Genomic DNA, 21,827 nt, shown 5'->3' with positions numbered 1-21,827 from the left:
GAGGCAACAGGTTGTAAGTAAGTGTATAATGAGGATCCAATGGTTTAAAGTTTGACATAACAAATTTTGATATACAACTGACAGATTCCACGGTAAGCACTTAATACGTTTACTATTATTTCATTTCAGCGTTTATTTAAAATTACCATTTGTAATTTTAGGCTGGCAACGCCATACTTCAATTGGAAACTGCGTATAACTGTATGAAAATCTATTACAAACAAGCTGTCTAAATATGCATGGCCAACAACAACACATTGCTAATTGGAAAAAGGCGAATGCAAGCACAAAAGCTAAAAGCAAAGAAAATCCAATAAGAACGAGTAGCTTGCAAATTCGTTGTGGTGCAGTAAACATGCGTGTAAGTGAGACGACTGCTATAGCTGGAAGCATTATTTTTGCTCTAACAGTTTTTCAGTGGTGTCAATTTTTGACATTCTTGTACGGAAAATCGGCAAATGCGAATCGCAATAATGGGAAAACTGCCATTTGGCGGCTTCGCTGTGGCAACAGCATTTCAGTTGTCAAAAGTGTTTGAGACGTTGAGCCGAGTGGCTGGCTAGAGCGCGTTTTCGGCAACAAGACTGGTAAATGGAAAGAAACAAAGAGACAAATCCAATTGGAGAAAAAATCCATTTGAAGTGTTTTCTTTTTTTGGTTAAGTGTTGACTAATTAGAAATGTAAAGTAAATATTTTGTTCATCAAAACAGTTGCAACATTTCCGGTGAAAAAAATTGATAAACATAACTGCGTGCTAAAAACTGCAAATTGGTGAAAAAAGTGAGAGCGAAAGAAAGAAAACATTGATTTGTTACAAGTGACGCGACTTGTGCTCGAATTGTACCATTTAATTACACGCGCAGCATTGCATTGCTCCAATTTCTGTGCATATTTTTGTGTGTCTCGCTGTAACGCCACCCACAGCACACTGACTCCCCTTTTCGGCAGTGAAAGTATTTCCGTGAATGCGACGTGTACGTAGGTACTTCACTCTGTCAGCCCCATACGACATTTGCCAATGCTTGTGTGTTGGTATGTAGTCTGAACGTCTTTGCAGTTTCCTAATCGCTTTAGAGCACCGCTGAGGCGTAAAATCTTGCCGCAAGTGCAGCAGTTGCAGCAGTCGCAGCGACGTTGACTGCGGCGACAGCATTGTCTACACGGCTGCACTGTGTTGGCATGTGCAATAACAACGTTGATATTTGTTAGTGGCGCTGCAACGCTTACGTGTCCTTGAATTGCTTGACTGACGCTGGTGATTTTTGTGGCATTGGTGATCCATTTCAATCATTGCATGGCATACTTTCTTCCGCCGGATATGCTGCTATCGAGTATTGATTGTGCGTTTGTGTTAAAAACAATAATTTTGTGCTAATAAATGCAGTGCTGCCAATATACTATTATAAATTGTTGACTGTAGTGCTGCATTGCGACGGAACCTGTTGGCGCACGGACTGCTGAATAGAAAAACAAATATTAGGCACAAAAGTAAATAATAGAAAATCAATTTGTATATAAAGTGAGAAAAAAACACAAAAGCGCAGGCAATTAAAAGCGACGAAAAATCGATTGTGCTCATTTGTTGGGTTTTAAGCTAACACTGTGAGCCACTGACTTGTGCAGCGCGGTTGGCAGTTAGTGAATAGCGGTGCATGCAGTTACTAGAGACTTTGTGTGTGTTTCGACAATTTAAAAATAAATAATATTTTTCAAAATTGCTATACATACGCTGAAGAAATAAAGTGATAGTGTGAAGTAAAAACAAAAACATATAAACATAAAAACCGTTACAATTTCCACCATATAAAAAAATCGTCACATTTACTCCCCTCTTTCGTCTTACTGCACGCATGAGTCATCCGCCTTTTAACTGACCCCCTTTGGCCATTATTGCTGTTGGCTCACAATTAGTCGGAAAATCCACATATAAACACAGCGTGTCGTCGTGTTTGGAAAATGAAAAGTCACAACAAATATGCAAAATTACCCCAAGATTTAGATTTAAGTTTCCAAGAGCAATTGGATGTGGATGCAGGTGCTTCGGATGAATTTAATTTAGCTGCTGGCATTGGTTTGGCAGACGATACAGACGACGACGAACACGTCCCAACAGCAACAAAAACAACAGCAGCAACTGGTGACCTAAACGCAGCCAGCGCATTGGAGGGTCACGTTTTCGACGACGAAGAGGACGAAATTGTAATAGCAACAGCTTTAAGCGGCGGTGGTAGTGTTGGTACGCGTGCTAATGTTGTTGGCGGTGGTTCAGCCAGTGTGCGTGTGAACACGTCAGCCAACAGTGGCGATAGGAAAGTGCGTGGTGGCGGCGGTGTGGCTGTTGGTTTAGGCAGCGATAGTGTAATCGAGGTAAGTAGTCATTTATCAATCAAGGTTTATAAAAAATTTATTTTTTGGGTATAACAACTTTTTTTTTTATTCTTTAAACGCCTTTTAGGCGCAATAGACAAGTATGCGTATACATATGTACATATGTATTTACAGAGTGAATATTTTTTAAGTGTTTTACGAATTTTCTAACAGCCGAAAGAAAGTGCCATACAAAAAACTTTTTTATTTGTGAATATATCTTTACGAAATTGGGCATAGATCATTATCCAAGGTTACGCTATAATCTCCAAACAATTTGTTTAGATTGGACCATTATAGCTATACATACATAGCTGCCATACAAACTGAACGACCAAAATCAAGAAAGTCTTTTACCTACTTGTTTCAATTATAATTTAAAAAAATATAATATAACTTGAATATCCTTACTTATCGCTGGAAAAATTTCATATGAACTCATTTTGATAAAATTTACTCTATGAGCAACCTTAAAACCCGCATCAAACCCCACAAAAAGATTTACACAAATAATATATCAACCCTCCATAAGGAATTCATTTTAGTAACATATCAGTATAAAAACAATATCAATATGATATAATGACAAAAAGTATTCGAAAAGGACAAATACAAAAAAAAAGAGAAAAGGAAAAGCTAAAGCCAAAAATAGCGGTCTGTCATTAATATTTAAAAACTGAAAAGTGTTCATTGACGTAGATTAATGGTAAGCCCTACGTTAACGTGCCATTTGTCGGTGTCACCTTTTAAATATGTCTGTGTGTATAATATCACCGAAAGTATGAACAAAATCAATCGAGGCGATTAAATTTCGATTTACATACATATATGTACATATGTATGTATACAACTACCCAAGCTCATAAATATAGTGGTGGATTTAAATATTAATATTAGTAAGGTAGTTAAGTTAGTGGGCTAACCATTTACTTACTAAATTTGGGGTAGAATTGAAGGTAAAATTTCATAACTGGTGGTTACTTATTTTAATATATGCTTTATTATCAAGACTCAAGGAAAAAAGAGGTAGATTTAGACTACTATGAGCAAAAAATAGTAAGACTTTATTCATAATATTAATATTCTTAATTTATTCTCCAAAATCTAGGTTATACCCCTCAAAGTAATACCCCTTGGCCGCAATACAACGATGTCAACGATTTTTCTAATTCTTGAAACAGTTGTTAATGTCAATTTTCGCGTACTTTTTTGTCACAATATCCATATTAAATATACAAACGTATAGCAACTTACTAAAAACTTATAATTACAGTATCATTTTATATTTCACATCACAAAAAACAAAAATTCTTAAGAAAAATTATTTTCGAATAACTTAAAACTTTTTCAACGCGAATGCAATCCTGTGGCAATTAAAGTCAATCAGACACCTTCACATCCGTTATACGTTTCATTGAACAGTTTGTTCGAACGCGAATGAAAACGAGGGCCATTCAACCACAGCAGCATAAAATTAAAGATTTCTTATTAAATTTTGTGTAAATTTGAAAATAATTTTTTTAAAATAAAGTTCGAAGTGTGCTTTATAGAAAGCATGTAAAGTATTAGTGCGTGCGTTCGAAGTCAAGCGTATATTTCGTGAATGAAAAAGTATGTGTGTTGCAAATGAGTGGCGCGAGTCGGCGCATGTGAAAGTGTTATTGTAAAAGTGTGTGCAGGTGTGAAAAGGAGCTGCAAACACCAAGGCAATGGCAGAATACTCTAAAATGGTTACGGCCCAAGTTAAAATGCATTTACATATATTTATTATTATTTAGAAGTTAGCATGCTTTCTTAATATAAACATGTTCATACATGTAAGCACATGTGTAATGCAGTTATTAGTTGAGTAAATGATTGGCAATACGTAAATATTTTTTACAAATGACCTTGAAATTACTTAGTTATGCGCAGAAATGTTCGAGAAAATTGCAACAAACATATAGCAACAACAAATGCATTTGCAAATATGCGCAAAAGCAATTGAATTAGTTATTGTTTTGGTGACACTACACACTGCAGAGCGAACGCATGGTGTAGAGTGTGAGCTGAGTGCGCACTGTGCACTCTCTGCGCTGTTGATATTACTAGTAATTAAAAGGCAGAAAGCAGAAAACTCTCTTTTAATGTAAAATATGTGATAAGATTGCGCATAAGTGAATGGTGAGAAATAAAGTGTTTTTGTTATGATGCGTGTGAGCTTTGTAGCAGGATATTTTTTGCATTGCAGTGAGTGAATCAAAGTCAATCAGACGCCTTCACATCCGTTATACGATTCAGTTAAAAGTTTGTCGCGAATGAAATCGAGTGCATTGCAGCCGTGGCAGAATATAAGTAAAGATTTCTTGGTAAATTTTGTGTTAATTTGAAAATAATTTTGTTGAAAATAAAGTTCGAAGTGTGCTTTAAAGAAAGCATGTAAAATATTAGTGCGTGCGTTCGATTTCAAGCGTGTATCTCGTGAATGAAAAAATATGTGTGATGGAAATGAGTGGCGTGAGTCGACGCGTGTGAAAATTTTAGTGTAAAAGTGTTAGTGTAAAAAGCGTGCAGGTGAGAAATGAAGCTGCAAACATCCAGGCAATGGAAGGCTTTATAAAAAACATGTAAATTATTAGTGCGTGCGTTTAATTTCAAGCGGGTATTTTGTGAATGAAAAATATGTGTGTTGCAAATGAGTGGCGCGAGTCGGCGCGTCTAAAAATTTTAGTGTAAAAGCGTGTGCAGGTGTGAAAAGAAGCTGCAAACATCAAGGCAATGGAAGGCTACTCCAAAATGGATACGTCTAAAGTAAGTGAAAATACATGTATATTTACATATATTTAATTAGAAGTTAGTATGTTTTTTTACACACATGTATGTACATATATAATGCGGTTATTAGTTGAGTAAATGTTTGCCAATACGCACATAAGTTTATAAATGGCCTTGAAATTACTTAGTTATGCGTAGAAATGTTCGAGAAAATCGCAACAAACATACAGTAATAACAAAATACAAATGCATTTGCAAATAAACGCAAAAGCAATTGAATTAGTTATTGCTTTGGTGACACTACACACTGCAGAGAGAACGCACGTGTGAGCTGAGTACGCAGCATGCTCTCTGCGCTTTGCCTTCGTCGACTATGGTGTTTTCCAATTTGTTCCCAGAAGTGCTGTTTGGTGATCATGTGGTATATTGTGCTGTGTTTTGTTAAGGTGCGTCAGATTTTCCTGGTTAGAGTGGTGGCAGGCTTAACTCATTTTAACACTCTCTTTTTATATGAAATGTGATAAGTTAAGAGTGGCATAAGTGAATGGTGAAAAGTTAAGTGTTTTTGTTTGAGCAGGATATTTTTTGCATTGCAGCGGGAAATGTATTAAATATAAATGGGTGATCTTGTTGAACCAAGTGATTGTTGAAAGTATTGCAGTTTTCGATTTGCAAATAATAAGTCGCAATATAATATACCGTCGTGCAGAGAAAAATAGCAGACGTTTATAATAAACTATTCAAATTAGGCGAATACGGTGGTTGCAGCATATTATTGATTGAAAATTTGGTAAAAAACTGACGAAGACCACTGCAGTATATGACGGTCGGCTCATAATTCCGACGTTTTTTACGAATAGCTTAATAAAACGACACATGACTCTCAAATAGTATTCTTTGTTGATAGTTTGTCCAGTCGCAATGAATTCGGAATGCACTACACCTCGATAATCGAAGAAAACTTTTAACATAACCTTTATTTTTGATCTGCTTTGACGTGTTTTTTGGCTTCGGCTCACCTTTGCCACGATATTCGGCTGATTGATCATCTGTTTCCGGGTAGTAAGCATAGATCCAAGACTCATCGCTGCTAATAATATGTTTCTGGAGATTCTGGTAGTCGGAAGGCATTGTTTCACAGACGTTAACACGACGCTGTTTTTCGAAAAAATTTAGTGAATTTGAAACCAATCGTGCTTCCAATATTCTGAGGCCCAAATGATCTTTCAAAATGGTTTTCGCTGATCCTTGCGATATTTCAACGATGTCAGTAAGGTCTCTGATTGTTAATCGTCCATTTTCAAGCAACAATTCCTTTATTTTATTGACGTGTTGATCATCAGTTGATGTTGATGGCCGTCCTGGACGTGGTTCGTCGTCGTGATTCTTGATCCTGTTTGCTATGATTAGTTTGTACCAATCAAAAAAACTTGCCCGCAACAAACTAATTGTCTAACTAATGACAAAATAATTATTTTGATTTGTCATTTGGCACATATGTCGCTGACAGTCATGTCAATCTAAAAAAAAATATTTCGACAAATTGGTTTTTTACGAGAAATTTAAATTTAAAAAATCTTACTACTTTTTGCCCACATAAATACATGTATACCATATATTTCTAAATTAACTTTAAAACTCTCAAGTATAGTTTTCACTTCAATGCTATCTCAACTTTTGTCAAAATTTCACTTAATTTAATCCATTGCGTATATTCATGCTTTTATAAGTTTTTCGCACACATTACATGAATACGTATGTACTATGTACATATGCAGCCATCAGTAATGCACATAAGCTCAAATTTCAAGTTCTCATTTCGCCTTGAAGGCACATACCACACAGTATCCTATGACAATGCATGCAGTTGGACAAACTTTGCTCGCTTGCATGTGTATTTCTATGTGCTCTTATGCATGTGAAAAGTGAAAACTTTTTCCATATCCTTTGCCAAGTTCGTTCATGTGGTACTTTTTGTTTGAAAATTTTACCAAAATATTTTGCCAGAAATATTTACACATTTCCCGTCTCAAGCTTATCATTCCTAATTTTCTCTTTACTACACAGCGCCAGCATATACTCTATGAATACTCTATGACAAAGTGTTTAGTAGTGTGTGTGTTTTTTTTCTCATCAAGAAATTCCATTGTTGGCAAAATTCCTCTTGAGTTTCATACATAGCATATTTCTGTGGTGGCAAAGAAGCTTCCGAGTAGTCGACATACACAACTACATGTGTATGTATATGTGCAGTGCTTGCAAATGGTTGGGTGTGAAACCGATTCATTACAATCGAAAACCTTGAAAAATTTTATGTCATTTTGTGTGTGTGCAAAGTGGTAAATTATATTTGTATTAAAATAAGTGAATTTTCGTTTGAGTGATGCTTCTAATGGTGGTAATCAGTATATTTGTGCGTCAAAACTTTCCAACGCTTTTGACTTCTTTGATCTGAAAAAGGTTGTTTGCAGAAAAGGGTAACTTAAACAATACCAGCAAAGAAAGTTTAGACAAACAATATGAATACTTTGTTAAAATCAACTAAAGTTCTAAAGGGATTCTGGAATTTATGTTGAAGTCTGGTGAACAAAAATTTTTCATTTCCTGAAAAATCAGTTTACAGTAGACTTTAGTTATTTAAGGGACTGGGTGTGACAGCCTAAAAAATGCGAATATTAAGAATAAAAAAAATAGTAAATATTTTTTTTTATTTAAAGCGTATACTTGTGTTAAGGATATACAGAAAAAATTCTTGAGAAAACATTTTTTTCGCAAAATTTATATTTTTATGAAAAATAATCGATTTTTTCTGATAAAATTTATTAAAAAACGTTCTTTTTTAATTACACACTAGGTGAGTGTCCTTATGTATTTCTTAATAATTTATTGATATATGAAACAATTTTAATTTTCTTTTACAATTTATCGAAATATGAAAACAATTTTTTTATATATTACCGATCTTTTATAATCTATCGAAATATGAAAAATAATCGATTATTTAATGATTTATCGAAATATGATTTCTTTTTTTTAAATCACACTTCTTTATAAGTTATCGAAATATAAAAAAATATATTTAAATTTTATTATGTTAGTTTCAAAGGTATAATTTATCGAAATATGAAACAGTTGACTATTTTTTAATTTTCGTTTTCAATTTATCGAAATCTGAAAAGTAATTGATTTTTTTTATTTTTTATCGAAATATAATTTCTTTTTTTAAACTCACGCTAGGTTCGTGCCTTTATATATGTACATATTTCTCTATTTATTATTTCTTTATAAGTTATCGAAATGTAAAAAAATATATTTAAAATTTTATTATGTTAGCTTCAAATGAATAATTTATCGAAATATGAAAACAATTAATTTTTTTGTAACTTATCGATTCTTTTATAATTTATCAAAATATGGAAAAATCGATTTTTTTTTAATTTTTGTGCAGTTTAATGAAATATGGAAAAAACTTGATTTAAAATTTTATTATGTTAGTTTCAAAGGTATAATTTATCGAAATAGAAAAAATCGATTTTTACAATATACTGATTTTTTATAATTTATCAAAAGGTTTTTAAGTTATCGAAGTATGAAAAATTAGTTTTCTTTTTCAATACACTCTAGGTGTGTACCTTTATAGATTCTTTTACAATTTATCGAAATAAAAAAAACAATTTAAATTTTAGTATGTTAGTGTTAAAGGTATAATTTATCTAAATATGAAAACATCGATTCTTCATAACTTACCTATTTTTTTTTAATATTTATTGAATATGAATAAAATCGATTTAAAAATTTAAAAAAGTATCGAAATAACAAAAATCGATTTTTGTAACTTATAAATTTTTTTTTACTTTATAATTTTATATAATTTACCAGAAGGTCAAGAAATTAGATTACAAATTCAGTATGATTTATCGAAGTATGAAGACATTATACATTCTTTTATAATTTATCGATACAAAAAAAAACAATTTAAATTCTAGTATGCCATTTTTAAAAGTACAATGTATCTAAATATGAAAAAATCGATTTTTATAACGTATCGTTTTGTTTATAATTTATCTAATATGAAAAAAATCGATTTTAAATTAAAAAAAAAATAATCGAAATACGATTTTTTTTTTTAATTTCACGCTATATGAATATAATTTATCGAAATACAATTATGAAACATATAATGCTTTCATTCTTCATTTGCCATTTACAATACTAAAACTGTTCTAAAATATAAGCGAACAAAACTTGGTAGCACTGAAGATAGCGGTTATACCACTTTAACGAGGTATCCGCATACTTTCTAGTACGAATGCAACTCGATAATTTTGTTTTTTCTTTTACATGTAATTTTTTTGACAAGAGAGCAGAAACGAACAGAAGAATGGCGAATCAAAGGCTGCTAATAGTCAGTAAAAAGTAAACCTATGACATTTCGTTCACATACGCTAGCAGTTCTCAACTGCTTTATAAGTGTTAGTAATTATTAACTTTGTTTTTGACGATAAGTGCTTGCCGGTCCAAATGGTTTTCATAAAGCTTCAATGAAACTATTATAATATTATTTTAAAAACTTTGTTTACTTTAACTGGTTGAGTTAGAAGAAAGAATACTGAATAGAGAATGACTTACCACTGCATTGGCAAGCCAGTTGTAAAATATTTTATGCATAAAATTTGCTTAAATGTTCTTTCTGTTAATGTTTCGGTTAATGAATAAATTACTTTTCAAGAAAAATATTATTTTTCATCACTCAAATTTCGGAGAAAATACATTTTTGAAAACAATAGTAAAAATTATGCATACATGAACTCACACACATACGACACACAGTCTCATACTTACCGAAGTCATTCGTTTATTTATGTGCACAATTGCCTCAAATGCAACACTGTAAAAATACAGTATTTATTTATGACTTCTGCGAAATTAATTTCAACTCATTTGTTGACTTTCAAAACTAACTTTGCGCTGCGCTCCGCCTCGTCTACGACTACAAGAAGATTGACAGCACTGCACGGCATATCCGGACGCAATGAGGCAGCCATTGGCAGCCATACTTTGTGCAACTTCCGCTGTGGTTGACTGCCATAAATCAAGCGCAGACAGGCGTATGCTGCAATGTCTACCAACACATATACCTACATACCAATTTGTATGTGTCTTTGTATTTTTTAAAGCCTCCACACACACAGATATGCTAATGTGCGCTTAAATTAGGCGGAAGCTGTTAAATGTAATCATTTAATTTTATGGTTTATTTAATTATGTTGGCGATGATGTGTGAAGCTTGGCGTCGGGCCACCTTCGGCGTGCAATCCTTTGGTTTGGCTGTGAAAAATTAATGTGTGTCTTTGTATGTGTGTCAGCTTGTTTGTTTTTAATTCAAATAAAAAGTTTGTTGAAAAGTAAACAGACACATAGCTACAAATTTGCTTATGTAATTGGCAGAGCGCCAGCAGCAAACCGCAAGCGTTGCGTCTAACGGGTGTTTATTCGAACTTGCCACATCAGCAACATTTTAATGCGCGTGCGGTGTGTGTGTTGGCAATTACTCATACACATGTTGCATTTTTAATGTGTGTTTACCGCTTTTGTTGTGTGTTTTGTTTTCATATTAATTTTCCTTGTTTTGAATTAATTATACGAGTGCGTACTGAGCGCGTCCGCGTGTTGCGGTGAAAATGTGCAAATTCATATTTTATTATGCTGATTATGGTCGCCAAATAAATAAGTTGCCGACATTTGTTTGTGTGCGTGCCGGCTCGTCAAACTGTTGTGCTTTTTGCGGCGCTTTAGTGCTGTGGTTTTTAATGCGCTTTTTATGCGCATTGCGCAGTCAGGCAATCATGTGTGGTTTTTTCGGGTTTGAGTGTGTAGCGTTATGCTGCTGAAGAAAGTGAGCAGCAATAAATTCTAAGCGTACAAAAAGCGTGGTTGGACACTAAACCGTGATTTGAATGTCTCAGTTTTATTAGCTTGGCTTTAAACTATATTTTGTGGGCGTGGTTAACCAGTTTTCGTACACTTTTTGACGAGAATTGTGGCATTAAAAGTTGTACACATAATTTGATTCTCAAATTTTAATTATTTGTTTCTTTTTTAGCTAAACAATCCTAAATTCTGGTATTGAACCCATTTTTTTTATATAGTATGTCTTCTAATGAGGCTTCAACAGTACAGTTTTTAAGCTATCGTTTTGTGGATACATCCTTTTCTTACAAAAGAGCTGTTTATTTGTCGGAAACGCCGATAATGGACCACTGTAGGATATAGCTGCCATACATACGGAACGATCAAAATCAAGCCCTTCTATGGCAAGCTCTTTTATTTGACAAGATATCTTCACGAAATTTAACGCGAATTATTCTATAAGAATACTCTATAACTTACAAAGAAACTATGCAGATCGGACTACTATAACGTATAGCTGTCATACAAACTAATCAATCAAAATCAAAGTCTTTCTATGAAAACCCCGTTTTATTTGACGAAATATCTTCACGAAATTTAACACGAATTGTTCTACAAGAATACTCCATAGTTTCTGAACAGATTGTTCATATCGGACCACTATATCATATAGCTGCCAAACAAGGCGAACGATCGAAATCAAGTTCTTTTATAGAAAAGCCATTAATTGACGCGGTGTCTTCACCAAATTTCTCTCCAAAAGAATGATACAATATCCGAAGAAATTATGCAGATCGAACTCCTACAGCATATAGCTGCCATACAAACTGATCGATGGTAATCAAGTTCTTGTATGAAAAAATTGTTCAGTTGACCAGATATCTGGACGAAATTTGACATAGAAGAATTTCCAAAAAAGCGCTATAATCTCTGAATAAATTGAGTTCAATAGTTATTGTCATTATACTTATCGCACTTAAGAGACATACAGCTGCACACGATCAGTAAGCTGCTGTACACTATACAATATTTCCTTATAACATATATTATATCAGCAGTAAAAATCCGCTTGATTGCTGTTTTTAACGACTTACGTTTCATTAATTAAAAAATTGATACGCCACAGCGTATGCGTAATTATTTACAAGAAGCTTCAGCTGCCGACGCCATGGCGTATGCGTAATCATTTACAAGTAAGTTTCAGCTGTATATAGCAAAATTGGCTTAACTCACTTTTCACATTGTTTGCTGCATTTTGTGCGAGCGAAAATTATACACATACATTTAATATATATTTAAACTTGATCTACAATATATACATATATATATATATATACATTTAACTTCTCTCATGACTCATTACAATTTTAAATACACTCTAAAGACATAATGCATTCACGCGGCGAGTGCTGAGTGCTAAATAACGTTAGTGGCCGCATCATCATCATTGTCAGCAACAGCGACATGCACGCAGCAAGCAACGCCAAGCGTGAAAAGTCATACGGAGCCGCGTAATGCGCGCTACCTCATTATGTGCGTTATTTTATTATTTCCACTCCTTTTTGCTATTATACAGCTATCCTTTGCACGGTTCGTACTGTCCGCCACGGCAATGCAGCAGTATGATGTGAGTGACAAGCGCAGCCGCCACACAATCAACAGGAAGCCGCAGTGAACATACAAACCTCAACGTCACCGCGGCACAACAATGAACCCAACACACCGCAGCGCCAAACCGAGGCAGTTGTCTGCCACAAAATAAGAAGCAAACGGGCAGGCAAGTTGATGTTGCTTCTGTAACTGCTGTGTGTATGTATAAGTGCGAACCTATGTATGTGTAGGCGCTATCAGCCATTTCATCTGTGCTATTTTCGCATTTCTGCGTAATTTTTTGGCGAAATTTCGTTAAAACGTAAAATTGGCTGTCACAACCGTTGCGCGGCAGCAACAACAAATAACCGTTAAGTAGCTGTACAACATTAAATTACGCGTGCGATTCGCAGCGCCAACATTGGAGCGCTTACAAATGAGAACTAGAAATTATATAAAAAAAAAAATGAAATGAAAAGTAGCAAGAAAAGACCTAGTAAAATAATACCCTTCACACCCTTCCCTTCTTCGGAGATTACGCCGTTGCCTTGTACAATAATCTATGCCAAATTTCTTGAAGATTTCTCGTCAAATGTGAAAGCTTCCCATACAAGCACCTCATTCCGATCTTTTAGTTTGTATGTCAGCTATATGTTATAGTGATCCGATCTGAACAATTTCTTCGCAGATTATACCATTGACTGGGATAATAATATATGCCATATTACGTGAAGATACCTTGTCAAATAAAGGAGTTTTCCATACATGGACATGATTTTGATAGCTCAGGTTGTATGACAGCTATATGCTATAGTAGTCTGATCTGAATAATTTCTTCGGATATCGCTTTATTATTTAAGAAAACAACCCATGCCAAGTTTCCTGTAAATATCTTGTAAAATAAAAAAGTTTTCCATACAAGAACCCGATACCGATCGTTCAGTTTGTATGGCAGCTATATATTATAGTGTTCCGATAACGTCTGTTTCGCCAAATGAGCAGCTTTTTAAGAAGAAAATAACTTGTGTAAAATTTCAGATTGATATCTCAATAACTAAGGCACGACTCGCGTATATACAGAAAAACGGACCGACGCACATGGCTAAATCGGCTTAGCTCGTCACGTCGATCATTATTATATACATACACATACTCTACATGGTCTTTAAAGTTTCCTTTTCGCTGTTACAAACATCGTGGCAAGCTTAACGTACCCTGTTCAGGGCTGGTAGCGCTCTTGAATGAGCGAAAATTTGACGATTTGTCTGGCTAACTCCATTCTTGCCGCTGTTTATATGTTTATGTACGCGTTAGCGCCCGTTCATGCCACACAACCACTCTATGTTTGGCAGCAATAGTAGCTGAAGTTGTAAATTTATCCTGCGGCCTCTGGACCCTCACTGTGTTTTGCCTACTTACTTATTTTTTATTACCTTTTGTTTGTTGTTATTATGTTCTGTACAAGATAAATGTCATTTTGGTAAATTTAATTTAATTTGTATGAGTAATTTGTGCGTAGGCGCTGAGATTTTTATGAATTGTTGCTGCCTTCAAATGTGCAACATTGCTTTCGGTGTCCTTATTGTTGTTCATTTTGTTCATGCCATGGCATGCCATTGAAGAAAATGGCTTTAAAAATGTTTAAATGGGCTGAAGAACATTGTGACACAGTTGAAGCGCAAAAACCTAATATTAAAATGAAAATTTAAATAAAATGTGATAATTTAATCAGATTTGTGTCTAGAGTATGTAGGATTGTCATAAAGTGCTCAAAGATGAATCTTGTTAATGCCCATATTACATATACAGCTCGAAGTCAGAGGCTATAAAATATGCCGATGCTAAACTTAGAGCAGCAGTGCGTTACAGTATTTCCAGGGCTTTGCTTCGGTTATTTTTCCTCAATTAGTCTGCCCATAACTTTGCTTCGTGGAGCCAGACATTGAGTGTTGGCGAAATCAAAAGCTTGCGTTTTTCCTGTCTCGGTCTTGTGATATTGGCCAAGTTAATGGCTAAGTTTGAAATTTATCTTAGACGCCTTTACGCAGCTTGTTGGTTTTGTGCCCAATAGGTAACCCTGGAGTCTAATCTTAAACACAGGTAGTTGAGAACCTTTTGTGTCCTTCGGGTCTCTGTCGTTCTCAAAACTTTAAATACGTTAAAGGTCGGTAAGGAAATTGTTCAGAAACGGCTGAACCGATCGACGTGAAATTCTCCAATGCCCCTCTTAGTTACGTTGTTTGCAGTGATCGAAGAAATAAGATTTTTGTTAAAAATTATAATTTTTTAGCCACTCTGAAGAGTTTAAATTAAAAAAAAAAAGAAATGATTTTTTTCACAAAATTCGACATTTTTTTTTTTTAAAGACGCCATATTATCAATATTTTGACTAGACTTCGATTATTACCTGTATTCTACTATTGTAGTAATATTTTTATTTTATTTTTACTTTTGAGATAATTTTAAACAGAAAAAGATCTTCCTCCGGTCAGTTAAATGTTTTTCTTGTAGTTCCTCCTGAAAATCGGCTGTGGTATCAAGAGAATGTACATAAAACTTAATATTATATAATATTATCGTTAAACATCGATTTAAAACAACATTGATATATAATATTATCGATTAATAGGATAATCGATAAATATCAATATATAATATAATCGATAAATAAAATTATGCAATATTATCGATAAATATTATCGGATTAATATAATGCACTGAATTCTGTAAATGGGTATTATTTTTATTTATTTATTACATAAATTGCCCATTGAAAAAAATTACGGAAAAAATCGTGTTTTGTTTTTTTGGTTGCAAATCGATATAACTTCTTAAAATATAGAATAAATGGTTTTTGCTTGTGTTTGTTTAATGAAAATCAACTATATGTAGTATAAGGTTTAAATTAAATCCTTTACGGTATTTATAGGGTTTTCTGATATTCTGCGCCTCTTTAAAACAAAAAAAAAAAATAATTTTATATTTTAAGTTTTGAGTTTCTTCAAGCTTATTTTTCCTCTCTTAAGTTAAAAGTTCAAGTAATTATACTTATAAATAAAATTTTTGTTGTAATTTACTATCAATATGTGGTTTAAAGAATTCATATTTATTCAAAAACCCCTTTTTGACCACATTAAAGACAAATACCAGCATATTTTGCTTGAAATAACAGGTTTTATATCAAATCCTTGCCAGCGTTTTCATCGCTTTAAATTTTTCCATTTCATCTCTCATGCTTTGATCTTTCACATGCATACATATATAAATTGTATGCCCAAATTCATTTAATGTCAATATTTAAAATTTTCCTTGCCTACATTTAGGCGCGTGGGCGTCTGCACATTTATATCTGCCCAACAAATCAAATATCCGCCAATATTCCAAATATTTTTAATATCGACATAATATTTTAAAATGAATTTCACCCAATTTGTTTACACAAGCATCTAGGTTAAGCGCCTGTATGTAGGCAATATGCGGCACGCTTCAATAAACAAGCCGCAGGGAACATTATAGTGATTACAAACACGTGTATAATATTAGAAAGAAGTATATATGTATGTGTATGTGTATACTTTGAAACATGTATTTTTTTGTACATTCGCACATTGGCTTATTTGCATGTTTGTTTACTTTTGTGTTTAAAATGTTTTACAACACTGTTTACAGCTATGTACATTGCGGTTTTCCCTTAACAGCAACTTCACTTTAGCATGCCTTACAATTAATAAAATTTTCTAGCACGAAAGGGTGTCATTTATCATTGAAAAACATACACACATACATACTTATGTATATATGTTTATGAAAATGTGTACACACATTCATATGTATGTATATGGTACAATGTTTGTTTCAGCTTTTGCTCTAATGGCTGTGTTATTAAATCTTCTCGTGTTTGTTTGTTATCGCTTGCTTCTTGTCCACCAAAGTGGACGTCACATTTTTCTCTTCGTCCAGTTTATGAAATATTGCCATTATGTACTGATTTTCTATATGCTTTTGTGTGCCCTTTGTGCTTGCAATGCTTTGTTGTATGGCTTTGTTGTTGCAAACTTGCTAATCTTTTCCGTATCAATTGTGTTATTTCGGGTTAAGCATCAAATACTTAATGTTGTGTTTATTCAAGTGGGGTCACAGCCGCTAGTCAATCAGCAATTTGTCTGTGATTATTTATGATTTTTGGTGAACCGCAAATATTTCATTATATTTTCATGGTATTGAGTGCCTTTTTGCCTTTTACAATGTTGCATTATTTTGAAATGTGTATATGACTGGAGAGCAGCAAGTAAAGTTGCTTAGAAATTCATTAGAAAATATTTTTCGTCGCTTTATGTTAAAATTACTTGTTTTGAAAGATATTTATCGATAACATACGTATATCGATATTTATCGATAATATTCATATATCGATATTTATCAATAATATTATATATCTGTATTTAACTTCAATATACATATGTATACCAATTTTTATCGATAATATGTATATATCGGTTTTTTATCGATACTTATTAATAATATTAAATATCTTTATTTATTACATATATCGATACTAGTTTAAATCAAAATTTATCGAAAGCATTATATGTGACCTGGTCAACGAAAAGGGGGCTAACGTGCGAAAACTAGTTTTCTGGGAAAAGCTGTTAAAATTAATCGTCAGTTTCTCGTTATCTCATTAATTGTTCTCCTTTTTTTTGACACCTAAGCCCCTTTTTCGTAGACCAGGTCACATATATCGATTCTTATCGATATATTAGCCGATTATACCACATTTTATTATTTTATATGCAAAATGTTCAAATAAATGTTAATAAGTTCAGGTTTTGTCCTAAAACACAGTTAATGCTCAAAACATAGAAGTTAGGCGAATGAGGTGAGTTCTTTCATTTCTCTCCCTCTTTTTACAAAGAATTTTAACACAAATTTTTCGGAAAATTTCTGGTACCTTTTGTGAATTTAACTCAAAAAGTACGAATTAGGCGAACTCACCTATTTTCCCAGTCTCTATGTCTCTCTCTATCTTTCCTTTCAAAGAATGTCTCCGATAAATAAACCGATAATTCTTAAGCTTTCTTCAGTTTTTTCCTGTGAAGTGAACACAAAAAGAAAAAAAAAACAATTAGACTAATTATATAAGTTTTTTTTTCAAGAGAGAGATCACTTTCATTTAATCTCTTCTAAAATTTCATATAATGGTTTAGGAAGGAATAAAAGATATTCTTTAAAAAATTTCAGTTTTATCTTTTGTATTATCAAATATTTTACCGAAAATATTATATATCGATCTTTATCGTTATCTTAGAGGTTTAATTTTACCAGTCATTAATAATTAATTTATTAAAAAATATTAAAAGAGTGTGGTTATTAAATTCAACTTTTATACTCTTGCAACCTGTTGCTACAGTGTATTATAGTTTTGTTCAGGATGACGAGAAAAATTGACATCCGGGTGACTGTCTGTCTCTCTGTCGGTCCGTCCGTGTTATGTGAAAAGTAGTATGAAGAAGTAGGCGTGTTCCGCCCTCTAATAATGTTCTTATATTTCTTACATATATGGAGGGTTTACTGCCAGACTCTAAGGCATCTGAAGCTTCTGTCTTTGCTTGTTCTTCGCTTACTTTTGGCGTGAAAAGCTTCTTTACAATCTTTCTTCCATATTTACAAATTTAATGAGTTCGAAAAAAATATAAATTTTTTGTCTTTGTCCTCACAGTAAAAGCAGGAGGTCACACAGATGCTTACGTGGCTTTTCTCTTTTTTATGCTACAGAAATAATGACACCAAAACTGCAGAAAGTTGGAAACCTTCGCAACAGCATTTAAAACAAGAAATTTCCTCCACACCAACCTACGATATATAATATTTATAGCGCAGCACAAACAAGTTAAAAAAATAACAACGACCAACGAATAAACAAAGCTCCACCACAACATGACCCTAACTAATGGCCCAAACAACTATTTGAAAAATGACTTTGCTACGCTATTTTTTCCACCATTTCGTTTTTGCTTTTTATTTCCCAACACCAGATTCCCATTGCTTTATTCATATTTTCCTCCATTTGCCGCTCCGTTACGTACGTTGCTGTCAGTACAATGTGCAGTTAGCTTGTAATCCGATTACGCACTTTAAATTATTCCCACTTGAAGTTGAAGCGCTAAGATTGAATGTGTCAGAGCGACAACACCGTAAATAAATAGCAAGATGCTGTTGCTAGAATTTACGCTACAGCTCAAAGACGTAAATGCGAGTTGCAACATGCCCTCGTGAAGCTGCTGTCCATGACGTACGACCTTAGCAGACCCGCCCTTGAAAGACATTTACCATGGTACGCATACACTCAAGCAGAGATAGTTGCGTTTTTGTAGCTGTTGTTGTTGATCTTAATTTGTGCCAGCACCACTACAAATTGCAAAATGAAGCATTAAGAACACGGGGATTATGCTATGTTATTGTGCCGGGCAGCAACAACGCACAGGCACATGGCAGCCATGTTGGCTTAACCTCGCGTGTTCATCATGTTCGTGTGCAGCTTTGGGTTGCACACTACACAGTGGTTGTCAGGATTAATTGATAGGGATCAAGAATGCAAGCTGTTGCAGATGTGTTAAGCTTTGCAGAGCGGCCGTGTCCCAAGTGGAGTGGTATTGGTGCGAGTTGCCATGGGTTTTTAATATGTTGTTGAGTGTAGAATAAAATACTGCTTTTAATGCGAAAAAATCATGTGCAGGCAATGTTAAAGAAGCAACAACATTTTTTTCTTCAGAACTAAGTGCAGTTTCGCCGATTTAATAGGTCTCTAGCTGTATTTCTTGCATTACTTCCTTGTGATTCTCTTCTTATGTACGGCTAAACTCAAAAATGCTCGCGCAAAAATACTAACATAACCTCAAAGGCGCTTTAAAATGTTTTTAGCCAACTCTAGGTATTTGGAATGTCACATTTTGCCGACCACTAGCGCACAGAGCGAGTCTATCGTCTTCCGTACTTCTGAAGCGGCTTATAACTTTTCGTAACATTACCCATTAGCAAACCGAACAGGCCTCTCTTTTTCTTCCATAACGTCACATATTGGAGTTTCTTCCCTTCTTTCTTACTATGGAAATAACGTCTGGCGAATGAAGCAAGTTCTCTTTTCTTCCGTACTCCAGGAGCAGGTTCTTCTTCTCTTTCTTCTTTTTCTTCTTCTTCTTCTAAACTTCGGGTATTGACCTAATATGTGGATTATATTTAGATTGTTAAAAACAGTACTTAGTGAAGATAAAAAACAACCATAATTGGGTTCATGTACCTAAAAAATGTTTAGTACCCATCACAAATCCGCTTGGACATTTTATTTATATTTCTATATTTCCGCTAGCTCGCCTAATCTCTTTTCTTCTTCTGTACTCTGGCAGCAGCTTCTTCCTCGCCGTGTCGTTTTGGCGAAAGAAGCGAGTCTCTTATCTTCTTCAATACTCCGGGAGCAGCTTCTTCTTCTTATTCTACTTCTGCTTTCTGGGTATTTCCCCAACTTGTGAATCAGACTTGAAGTTTCAAAGACAGTCCATAGTGAAGGCAGAAAAACTCTTCTAGTTGACTCTCATGTATCCAAAAAAGTGTTAACCACCCATCACAAATCCACTTAGGCGTCTTTTTTGCATTTTCCGCTGGCTCACCTAGATGTCTGAATATACGAAATCCAAGCAGTTAAACCGTAATTTCGCAAAGGGAGAATATACAGAAAGAAGCATTGGAACGATCCCGGTCTGTTTTCTTCTAAGTCATTACCAAAACTAGTATTCGGTAAGGCCAGCCTTCTATCGAGAACACCAATAGCTACGAAGTGCTAGCCTAGCTGAGGTTTTAATGTTCTCTAGACCTACAATGATTTACTTCAAGACTTAAAAATCTTGAGATTGTGAAAGTACCAGTAGTTGATCCGCATTCTGAAAGCGCATATGATGTTACATTCCGTAGAATAACGCAAGAAAGCAGCGGAGTTCCAACCCATTCCCATTCTAATTTTAGCAGGGTCGCGTCCATCCCTATAAACCTAAGCTCAAAAGTTCTACAGGTTGAAGAACTGTGTCCAAAAATCATATTGGGCAAGCTGAAAAAGACAGGACAACTTGATGGATACTTTTTTCTTTGAAATACGTTTTGGTAACCAGTTCCATAAGACCTATCTCCGTCATACTGTTGTTGTTGTTATAGCGGCTGTATACATTTTTGAAGTAATTTCAAGGTATTGTGCGGAGTTGACAGTCCTTGGTGGGAACCAAATCCGGCTTTGCTCCGGTTACCCGTCTGCCGTGGGAAGGGAGTTTCGTCTTTCTCTTGACTTCCAATCAACTAACTCGGTATTCATTAAGAAATACATCAAAATCGAACCCTAGCAAAACTTTTAAATGCCAACCCTCGTCAGCCTGAGCTCCTCCAAACAACATTTTATTGACGTTTAGAAAGTATTGCCTTACTTATGGTACTAAATTCCATGTCTTCTAATTGAAATTTCAAAGTTCTAAATTGAAAACTTAATATAAAGCGAAACTCACTTCAACCTGAAGGTTCCACAAACTTCTATCTAGGTATTCTTAACGAAATTGTTGACTCACTTTATAATTTCATCATTTTTAAATAGTTTATTTCAGCACACAATAATAATGGCAAAGTAGAGAGCACACAAGTATGGGACGAGCGTAAATTATTTATCGTGCCTGCGCATATAAAGCGCTCGCCACATACAATCCAATAATGGCTGTGTGTTAGCATGTGCGCCTGTGTGTGTGCACCGTGAATGTTGAATGAAAAGGATGTTCATTTTCCCACTAAAGTTATCAGCATGCAAGCAGGCCCAGTCATTCTGTTGACAGCTGCGGCGTATATGTGTGCTCTATCCTGGCACCCAGTCTGTTCCATCAAGCCAACAACAACAACTACTTGCAACCATAGAATAAGATAAACAATGGCACTCTTTGGCCACACTCTACAACTGAGCGCCATCATTATGCGTCAGTGCTGTTGCCTGGTTGCTGTCAGTTGTTGCTGCTGTTGTTGTTGTTGTTGCTGCTGTTGTTGTTATTGTTGCTGCTGTTGTTGTTATTGTTGTTGCTCGCATTCAGAAGACGTTGGCATGATGGTTGTTTGTAACTCTAGCATTTATTAAAATTGTCCCTCAACCAATTAATGGTATTGAATGAAATTATGAGCACAAATA

The 21,827-nt window shown here is 34.4% G+C and overlaps 1 protein-coding gene across 2 annotated transcripts in view; it reads left to right on the top strand.

The window, feature by feature from the left end:
* Positions 1 to 561: 561 nt before the first annotated feature.
* Positions 562 to 21,827, top strand: part of LOC120779114 (calcium-transporting ATPase type 2C member 1) — a 182,783-nt gene continuing 161,517 nt past the window's right edge. For both annotated transcript variants that reach the window (XM_040111303.1, XM_040111297.1), the window contains exon 1: positions 562 to 2,368. In XM_040111303.1, coding sequence (XP_039967237.1) covers positions 1,958 to 2,368 — 411 coding nt within the window. In that variant the 5' untranslated portion in view covers positions 562 to 1,957. The remainder of the gene's footprint in view (positions 2,369 to 21,827) is intronic.

This window comes from Bactrocera tryoni, chromosome 5 (assembly GCF_016617805.1).
Source record: "Bactrocera tryoni isolate S06 chromosome 5, CSIRO_BtryS06_freeze2, whole genome shotgun sequence".
NCBI lineage: Eukaryota > Metazoa > Arthropoda > Insecta > Diptera > Tephritidae > Bactrocera > Bactrocera tryoni.
This window is presented reverse-complemented; position numbering and strand designations above follow the sequence as displayed.